Source organism: Camelina sativa, chromosome 2 (assembly GCF_030686135.1).
Source record: "Camelina sativa cultivar CO46 ecotype springtype chromosome 2, ASM3068613v1".
Taxonomy (NCBI): Eukaryota; Viridiplantae; Streptophyta; class Magnoliopsida; order Brassicales; family Brassicaceae; genus Camelina; species Camelina sativa.
The window spans coordinates 29,979,644-29,989,457 of NC_141881.1; the positions used below are offsets into that span (position 1 = coordinate 29,979,644).

At 38.6% G+C, this 9,814-nt stretch overlaps 2 protein-coding genes across 3 annotated transcripts; both read left to right on the plus strand.

The window, feature by feature from the left end:
* The first annotated feature begins 545 nt into the window (after positions 1–545).
* LOC104741926 (uncharacterized) lies at positions 546–4,485 on the plus strand. The gene is made up of 2 exons (XM_010462864.3): positions 546–3,867; positions 3,956–4,485. The coding sequence occupies exons 1-2, from the start codon at positions 936–938 to the stop codon at positions 4,327–4,329; spliced, it is 3,306 nt and encodes a 1,101-aa protein (XP_010461166.2). The 5' UTR covers positions 546–935; the 3' UTR covers positions 4,330–4,485.
* A 1,351-nt stretch (positions 4,486–5,836) lies between these two features.
* LOC104741937 (protein kinase STUNTED) lies at positions 5,837–9,666 on the plus strand. Of its 2 annotated transcripts, none has more exons than XM_010462875.3 (10): positions 5,837–6,604; positions 6,703–6,785; positions 6,914–7,145; positions 7,235–7,834; positions 7,929–8,177; positions 8,269–8,432; positions 8,522–8,601; positions 8,675–8,822; positions 8,946–9,095; positions 9,199–9,666. In XM_010462875.3, the coding sequence occupies exons 1-10, from the start codon at positions 6,397–6,399 to the stop codon at positions 9,430–9,432; spliced, it is 2,148 nt and encodes a 715-aa protein (XP_010461177.2). In that variant the 5' UTR covers positions 5,837–6,396; the 3' UTR covers positions 9,433–9,666. The 2 variants fall into 2 exon arrangements, with proteins under 2 accessions (XP_010461177.2, XP_010461193.2); XM_010462891.3 differs by having other exon boundaries at positions 5,901–6,604; positions 6,706–6,785.
* Positions 9,667–9,814: the final 148 nt, after the last annotated feature.

Sequence of the window (9,814 nt, forward strand, 5' to 3'; positions counted from 1 at the left end):
TCCTCTCAGTACGTAGTCTCATACAAAAGTGAAGTTTGATCTCAAATTGACAAGCTTCTCGTAGCATTAGTTCTTGGACTATAGTTTATAGTCGAGCTTGTTGTCCCTTCTCCACTGGTTATCTTGGTTGTTGTTTTATCCCTCTTATCAGGTGATTCTGTATGTATATAGAATTATAGATTGAAAGTTGAAACAACTGTTTTGCTTGGACTATAATTGATAATTTACAATAGAATAATGCATGAGAATGAGATCGTGAGAGAAGAAGGAAAGCCAAGTTCTCATGCCGTGTCGGCCATCTCTATCATCTTGATTTAAGTACTTGAGTTACATATACCTTCAATTTTACAAAAAGGTCAAATCATTTTGAGCCTTCTGGTTTTCACTTTGACTAATTCATATATTATTGGCTTTCTTTTTTCTGTTGCTTCAAAGACAAAACGAATATTTAGTTTCTTTTTTACTTGAAATTAACAAAAGCAAAGCTGATAGGCTTCTGAAACTAATATTTAAAGACAGGCCAGTACGAATTAGAGACTTTTTTTAATGAGCAAATTTCAAACTTCAAAGCTTTCAATGATCAAAAAAACTAATCATAGCTTGACCATTTCCTTTAAATATTGTTTTCCTGGAAAGGAGAAAAAAAGGTCTGCACCTCTTTCTATTTCTCTTTTTCCTTTCCTGAAACCAGTTTCAAAGGTTGTTTCCTTTTCGTAGAATCTCTAGAGGTATGTGACTTGAATTCAGATCCATGGTTTAAGGTCTGTGTTCTTTCTTTCAAATATGTTTTGTTATACCAGATGATTTGAGTTTTTTTGGATGGTCGTATGGTATCTAATCTTTAAGAGATATATAAAGAGAGGGTTTTTGCAGAAATATTTACATCTTAGTTGATGTCTTCGAAGGAAGGTTTAAGGGATTCTGTGTATGAATGAATGGTAACGGAAATGATGAGGCTTGCTGTTTTTTTCATATATCTTCTTCTTATTGTTTTGATCTCTGAGACAAGAGGGTTGAACTTAGAAGGTCAATATCTTCTTGACATCAAGAGCAAGTTTGTGGATGATATGCAGAATTTGAGAAACTGGAATTCAAGTGATTCTGCACCTTGTGGCTGGACAGGCGTGAGTTGCAGTAATTACTCGAGTGATCCAGAGGTTTTGTCACTGAATCTGTCGTCGATGGTTCTCTCGGGTAAGCTATCACCGAGCATAGGTGGATTGGTTCATCTGCAGCAACTGGATCTATCATATAATGAGTTGTCTGGGAATATTCCTAAGGACATTGTGAACTGTTCAAGCTTGGAGATTCTGAAACTAAACAATAACGAGTTTGAAGGTGAGATACCTGTGGAAATAGGGAAGCTTGTTTCTTTGGAGAATCTGATTATATACAACAACAGGATCTCAGGTTCTCTTCCTGTGGAGATTGGGAACCTTTTGTCTCTCTCTCAACTGGTGACTTACAGCAACAACATCAGTGGACAATTGCCGCGTTCCATTGGCAACCTCAAGAGACTGACAAGCTTCCGAGCCGGTCAGAACATGCTCTCTGGAAGTTTGCCTTCTGAGATTGGTGGATGTGAGAGCTTGGTCATGCTTGGTCTTGCACAGAACCAGTTGAGTGGTGAATTACCGAAAGAGATAGGAATGCTCAAGAACCTTTCACAGGTGATTCTTTGGGAAAATGAGTTCACAGGGTTTATCCCCAGGGAGATTAGCAACTGCACAAGTTTAGAAACTCTTGCTCTATACAAGAACCAGCTTGTTGGGCCAATCCCGAAAGAGCTCGGGGACCTTGTGTCACTGGAGTTTCTCTACCTATACAGAAATAAGTTGAATGGAACGATTCCTAGAGAGATTGGTAATCTCTCATATGCAATTGAGATAGATTTCTCAGAGAACGCTTTGACCGGAGAGATACCTTTGGAGTTAGGGAACATAGAGGGGCTTGAGCTTCTTCATCTTTTTGAGAACCAACTCACAGGTACCATCCCTGTGGAGCTTACTACTTTGAAGAATCTAGCAAAGCTTGATCTCTCCATCAATGCTTTAACGGGTCCTATTCCCCTGGGGTTTCAGTACCTAAGAGGACTCTACATGCTGCAGCTGTTTCAGAACTCCCTTAGCGGGACCATACCTTCAAAACTTGGCTGGTACAGTGATCTCTGGGTGCTTGATCTGTCCGATAACAATCTCAGAGGAAGGATTCCAAGCTACCTCTGCCTGCATTCCAATATGATCATCTTGAACTTGGGTGCAAACAACCTCTCTGGCAACATACCTACTGGAATCACTACTTGCAAAACTCTAACCCAACTTCGTCTAGCCAGAAACAACCTCGTTGGTCGGTTCCCATCTAACCTTTGTAAACTGGTTAATCTGACAGCCATTGAGTTGGGACAGAACAGATTCCGTGGTTCCATCCCCAGGGAGGTCGGGAACTGCAGTGCCTTGCAAAGGTTGCAGCTAGCAGATAATGGTTTCACGGGCGAGCTTCCTAGAGAGATTGGCACACTTTCACAGCTCGGTACCTTGAATATCTCATCCAATAAGCTTACTGGAGAGGTCCCCTCTGAAATCTTCAACTGCAAGATGCTTCAACGACTAGACATGTGCTGCAACAATTTCTCTGGAACCTTACCAAGTAAAGTAGGTTCCCTCTACCAGCTTGAGCTTCTGAAGCTCTCAAACAATAATCTTTCGGGTACAATACCTGTGGCTCTAGGGAATTTATCTCGCTTGACAGAGCTACAAATGGGCGGAAACTTGTTCAGTGGTAGCATTCCACGGGAGTTGGGAAGTCTGACTGGTTTGCAGATAGCATTGAACCTCAGTTACAACAAGCTTACAGGAGAAATACCACCTGAACTCAGTAATCTTGTTATGCTTGAGTTCCTCCTCCTCAACAACAACAATTTGTCAGGGGAAATACCAGGTTCTTTTGCTAATCTCTCCAGCTTGCTTGGTTGCAACTTTTCATACAACAACTTGACTGGTCCTATTCCACTTCTCCGTAACATATCCATTTCTAGCTTCATCGGTAACGAAGGGCTTTGCGGCCCGCCGCTCAACCAGTGTATCCAAACACAGCCTTCCGCACCTTCTCAGTCAACTGGGAAGACCGGAGGAATGCGTACCAGTAAAATCATAGCCATCACTGCAGCTGCGATTGGCGGGGTCTCTCTCATGCTGATTGCTCTCATTGTCTACCTCATGAGACGACCGGTGAGGACAGTTGCTTCTTCTGCTCAAGATGGCCAACTGTCGGAAATGTCTTTGGACATATACTTCCCTCCAAAGGAAGGATTCACATTCCAAGATTTAGTTGCAGCCACTGATAATTTCGATGAGAGCTTTGTAGTTGGGAGAGGAGCTTGTGGAACTGTCTACAAGGCGGTTCTTCCGGCCGGGTACACTCTAGCTGTCAAGAAGCTGGCATCAAACCATGAAGGCGGGAACAACAACAATGTGGATAATAGCTTTAGAGCAGAGATTCTAACTCTTGGGAATATCAGGCACCGTAACATCGTCAAGCTACATGGATTCTGCAATCACCAAGGATCAAATCTGCTTCTGTACGAGTACATGCCCAAGGGAAGCCTCGGAGAAATACTCCATGATCCTTCAGGGGACTTGGATTGGTCTAAGAGATTTAAAATTGCTCTAGGTGCAGCTCAGGGTCTCGCTTATTTGCACCATGATTGCAAGCCAAGAATCTTCCACCGGGACATAAAATCAAATAATATCCTGCTTGACGACAAGTTTGAAGCTCATGTGGGAGATTTTGGACTAGCAAAAGTTATTGACATGCCACATTCAAAATCCATGTCTGCCATTGCTGGCTCCTATGGCTACATTGCCCCAGGTAAAAGTTTTTTTTTTTTTTTGCTTCTGTTTGTGAAATTTGGTATCCAGAGAGGGGACTGACTAAAACTGTTTTAACAATTTTGCAGAATATGCATACACCATGAAAGTGACAGAGAAGTCTGACATCTATAGCTACGGGGTGGTTCTGTTGGAGCTGCTAACAGGAAAAGCGCCAGTTCAACCAATAGATCAAGGAGGAGATGTGGTGAATTGGGTAAGAAGTTACATAAGAAGAGATGCATTGTCTTCTGGAGTTCTTGATGCTAGGTTAAATCTAGAAGACGAGAAAATCGTCTCGCATATGCTCACTGTGTTGAAGATTGCACTGCTTTGCACGAGTGTGTCTCCTGTAGCGAGACCATCGATGCGACAAGTTGTTCTCATGCTGAATGAGTCTGAGAGATCGGAAGGAGAGGAACAATTGGATACAGAACTGACGCACACTAGTACTACGCCATGACTCCACTGTACATTGTTGTTGTATATGGCGAATAATTATTGTAAATTCTATACGCAGCAAGCAGCTATATCAAAAGATATATATAACCCTTTTTCCTAGCTCCTAATAGATATGTAGCAGCATGTAGATGAGGACATGCTTCTGCTATTGTCTGCATACATTGTCAGAAACAAGGACATGCTTCCGCAAATTGTCCAACACAGGTTTCAAAATCTCGAAAATTTTCGTCCTACTAGGACAAATCCTCGAAATGGTAATGACCCTTTCATCAGTTATGGAATGTATTGTTTAATTACTTTTTATTTTTCCATAGTGATTAGGTCTAGAATTATTATTTAAAGAACAGACCAATGATAAACAGTCACTTTTGCTCTGTAAAATCATAATTAGCGTAGATCACGGTTAGCTGGATTTCTTATAAATATAATATTTCACGTGCTATTCTGAATCGTGCCCACCAAAAATTATATCTTATCATCTTAGTTTTTAATTTTAAGTTATGTTGTAGTGAGTTAATGTGGATCTGTATTTTCCTTCAATTTTTTTTTTTGTTATACAAATTAGTCCTCTTGGTCTTCGCTTCTGTATGATGGATATGATTTTAAAATCAAACTAAAAGATTCGAGTCACATATTAAGACTTATTCTTACACCACGAAAGTTTTAAAGGTATTATTTTTCTTTTTTTTTTTCCTTTTTATTCAAACTGAAAATTCAAAATAAAGCATAGAATATGTTAATTGAGAAGATCATCTTTATAAGACGCCTCCCTTTTTCTGATTATAATCGCATAAAACTATATACAATATGAGTCATTCTGCGAGAGTAAATATCTTAGCGATGATAAATCATAATTTATCATGATGGCCCAATCTTTATATCATGCGTGCGTTAATAATATAGCATGGTGTTATCTTGCGATCTTAATAATGGTCGGGTGATAGTACAGTATATATATTTTGTTACCTAAAACTTTTAATGTAAAATTTAGCAAATAATTAATGAAATTAATGATTTTAAAAGACGAGATCATATACTATGTAGAGAATGATTTGAGTTTCTGTGTTTTGCTTTTGTGACTCCCAAATCCCAATGTAAGTTACATATCAACGTCATATAGTATAATCTAATCCCGTGGTCGTCTTTTTTTATTGGCATGTTTTATAAGTTCCCTATTTTCCTCCATAAATGAATGTAGTGTGTTTGTAAGTTATGTATCAAAGTATTTTAATGAAAACAAAAAAAATACAAATTAAACCATACTATATAACAAAAAAAAAAAACATTACGTCTCTTTGCTTCTTTTTTTTTTTAGGTTAATTTATTAGGTCTCTTCACCGACGGATCTATTTTGTCCTCTACTTTTTTAGCCATTCTTTTCTTTTATATATATAAAAAAAAAAGTGCGAGTTAGCTACACTTTATTGAAAATGAAACATGCATGATATATTTTTTTTTCGAGGATGAGAAATATATGATAATGACATTGAATTATACTACTACTACTTATATAAAAAGAGATAAAAATCAGACCATAATAAATAAGAATCCAAAGCGAAGAAGAAGAAAAATATATTATTTGATCATAAAAAAAAAAAAAAAAAAAAAAAAAAAAGAGAATTGCATATGATGATGGCGATGTTCTCCATTGCCCCCATTCATTATTATTCTCTTCTCCTCGTGCTTAAATTATTATTTTTATTTCCCATTATCACAAAAACACAATTAAAATAGTAAGAATCGGATCATTAAGGGTAAAATCAACGTTGAGATTCATTCAAACCAGAGGACACAAAAACATCTCTTCTCTTCTCTCTCTCCCACTTTTCTCCCGGAGACAGTTAACGTGATTCGCTCTTTCCTCTTTCCCCCAAGAGCTACACGACAATACCACCACACCACACACACACACACGAGACACACACAGAGAGAGAAGAGAGAGAGAGAGGATCTGTTACTACTACTTACTGAGAGATTATAGTTATAGAAGACACTTTGATTTATAGACAGAGAGAGACAGTGTGTGTGTGTGTTTTAATCGTGGTGGAGGAATCGTCTTTGCTTTTAGATGAAACCTACCGGAGAAGGAGGAGGAGGAGGAGGAGGCGAAGTCGCCGGAGTCGAAGAAGCTACTACGGTGGTGGAAGGTTCCGCTTTGTTAATCGTTGGTGTTAAGCCAGATGAATGGAGTCGAGAAGTGCTTACATGGTATTTGGTTAATGTTGCTCGTCCTGGAGATCGAATCGTTGCTCTTCACGTTTTAGATTACCCTCTAGGTTTTGTTTTTAAACCCTAGCTTTTTTGCCCTTTTCGATCTGAGATTTTTTTTTTTTATAAGTTTGTTACTAATTTTTGATTTTTGGGTTTTGTGTAGAAGGCTCAACGTCGCTTATATCGTTGGTTAGGAGTTTTGATACTATGCTTGGTGTTTATGAAAGCTTCTGTAACTTAAAACAGGTTCAAAGTCTTTCACTTTAAGCTAATTTGTGACGGTTTTAACTTAAATTTCATGTTTTTATTTTTATAATTGGGATTTTTTAGTGTTTTTAATAAGTGAAATCGATGGATGTTGTTGTGGTAAACAGGTTGATTTGAAGCTAAAGGTTTTCAGAGGGAAGTCAGCTAGGAAAGTTCTTGTTCAAGAAGTTAAATCGTGTGGAGCAACAAGTTTAATCGTTGGTTCTTCTAGGAGACATCATACTATCCGTTCTTCAGCTTCTTTAGCCAAGTATTGTGCTAGGAATCTTTCAAAAGATGTCTCTGTTTTTGCTGTTAAGAGTGGCAAAATTATGTTCCGTAGAGTACCTAATACTAATGGTATGTTTCTGATATTAATGGTGATGGTTTCAGGTTGTTTGGTTTTGTTCTCTGTTAGTTCTAAATGTAAAAAGGTTTGGGCTTTGCAGGTGCAGATGGTGGTCCACACATGAATCTTCCCTCTTTAGTTTGTGGCTCACCGGACATTGTTGCTATTGAAGCGGCAAAGATTGGAAACAATTTTAGTCCTGCAAGAACGAGCTCACGCTGGACAAGAACTAGTCGTAGTTCCTCATTGCAGTCTCCTGATAGCTTAGGTGTAGACAATTCGTTGGCTTTGGTGCCAGTAAACGCAAATGGGTCTGATTCAGGTTCCCTTGATTCAGGACCAGGTTGGCATTTTCTTCGCGGGCTTTACAGTCATCGAAAAAGCTGGACCAAAGTTTCTGCTAAGAAGGCTGTACTTCAGTGGGTTTCGAAGCTGCGAGGTCGGCATTCAGAAGCTGTAATCTATCTAGATAGGAAACGGAGTGACTCTAATTGTGATGAAGATTGTTCTTCTAGTATTGATGGTGAAGATGCTTCCGTTTCACGATCTGGTTCTGAGCTTACGCAGTCTCCTTTCTCTCCCTGTATTGGATCAAACATCATTCCGGAAGAGCTGGAGGGTCTACATGAAAAGTACTCTTCCACATGTAGATTATTCACATACGACGAAGTTTTGACAATTACCTCAAACTTTTCATCCGGTATGTCCTTTTCCATGTTCCAACTTGTGTTTGGTTTTGGTCTTACTTGATTTTCACCCTTTGCTTACGGTTACATCTTTTTTTATGTTCCCAGAGAACTTGATTGGAGAAGGTGGAAATAGTTATGTTTATAGAGGAGACCTACCAGATGGGAGGGAACTAGCTGTCAAAATATTGAAGCCTTGTCTGGATGTGTTGAAGGAATTTATACTGGAAATTGAAGTCATTACAAGTGTACATCACAAGAATATAGTATCTCTCTTTGGTTTCGGTTTTGAGAATAATAATTTGATGTTGGTGTATGACTATCTACCACGAGGAAGTCTTGAAGAGAACCTTCATGGTAAGCAAACTACATTTGATATTCCCTCTGAATTCTCATATCGTCTTACTAGAGAGATATCTATCTTGATTGTTCTCATTACTTGATTCAGGTAGTAGAAAGGATGCAAAAAAATTTGGCTGGCTGGAGAGGTATAAAGTGGCAGTGGGTGTTGCTGAGGCAATAGACTATCTACATAATACTCATGATCCAGAAGTGATTCACCGGGATGTGAAATCTTCTAATGTTCTTTTGGCAGATGATTTTGAGCCACAGGTACTGCTACATCTCAATCTTAATCTGAGTTTATTTATAGATGATTTTACAAAAGATTCATGTATTGACATTGAATTACACTTGTTCAGCTATCAGATTTCGGATTTGCCAGTCTGGCTTCAAGTGCTTCACAGCACGTGTCCGGTGGGGATATTGCCGGGACATTTGGGTATCTACTTACTTCTTTACACAATTACACCTTCATTCTGTCAATCTTCCTCTTATATCTCCTTCTTTGACAGTTATCTAGCACCAGAGTACTTCATGCACGGTAAAGTAACCGACAAGATAGATGTCTATGCTTTTGGCGTTGTATTGCTCGAGCTCCTATCGGGTAGAAAACCTATCTGCATCGACCAGTCTAAAGGCCAGGAGAGCCTTGTCTTGTGGGTAAGCATTATTGTTCACAATGTCACATGTTTCTACTTCATACCATAAGTTTGTCAATTTGCCGTTGCAATGTAACTCTCTCATGTATGTATATGAAATGATTAAGTTGTACCTCTTTCCCAGGCAAACCCAATTTTGGAGAGTGGAAAGTTTGCTCAGTTACTGGATCCAAGTCTAGAAAATGATAACAGTAACGATCTAATCGAGAAACTTTTGTTAGCTGCCACGCTATGCATCAAACGCACGCCTTATGACCGTCCGCAAATTGGCCTCGTAAGTTGTACAGACCATTTATCTCATCTTACTTGCTATAGATCCTCTACTCTTTTGTCCTCATTGGTCTCTCTCTTTTGGGGTATTCTTCTTTCAAACACAGGTCTTAAAGATCTTACAAGGAGACGAAGAAGCAACAGAGTGGGGAAAGCAACAAGTGAGAACCTCAGAAGAAGAAAACGCGTATTTGACGAACATAGAATCACATATAAACCTTGCATTGCTAGATTTGGAAGATGATGCAGCTTCTGATAGTAGCCCTGAAGCTAGTAGTATCTCTGTTGAAGAATACTTGAAAGGGAGATGGAGTCGCACTGCTAGCTTCAACTTCAACTAATATTTTTACTAGTTTTAACCCCACGAAAAATCCCAAGAATTTGACTATTTGTAAGTTGTGTAAATTGTAATCGAATTTTCTGAGATTTTTTAAGTTTTTTAAGATGTGTCAATTTAGGAAAAAGAGTGAATAGCTCTTGTAGAGAGGCCAAAAGTGGTTGTTTGTGTACTTTGTTTTGTCACGAGTAGGAAATGTTTTAAAGTATTAATGGTGATTTTCATATTCTGTTTTTAAGAGTTAAAATATTTGAGAGAAAACACAAACAGTGTCTTACCAATATAGACATGGCCCATAAACAACACAAAGCCCAACTTATAATATAACCCATTAAAGAAAAGACCGGACCAGAATGACAAAGCCCAACTTGTTATATTGTTTCGCT

Bases quoted from the DNA above. Each gene is read 5' to 3' on its own strand.
- LOC104741926 (XM_010462864.3), top strand. From the start codon at position 936: ATGGTAACGGAAATGATGAGGCTTGCTGTTTTTTTCATATATCTTCTT. The intron at 3,868-3,955 runs GTAAAAGTTTTT...ACAATTTTGCAG, and splicing joins CTATGGCTACATTGCCCCAG to AATATGCATACACCATGAAA.
- LOC104741937 (XM_010462875.3), top strand. From the start codon at position 6,397: ATGAAACCTACCGGAGAAGGAGGAGGAGGAGGAGGAGGCGAAGTCGCC. The intron at 6,786-6,913 runs GTTCAAAGTCTT...TGTGGTAAACAG, and splicing joins GCTTCTGTAACTTAAAACAG to GTTGATTTGAAGCTAAAGGT. The intron at 8,178-8,268 runs GTAAGCAAACTA...TACTTGATTCAG, and splicing joins TCTTGAAGAGAACCTTCATG to GTAGTAGAAAGGATGCAAAA.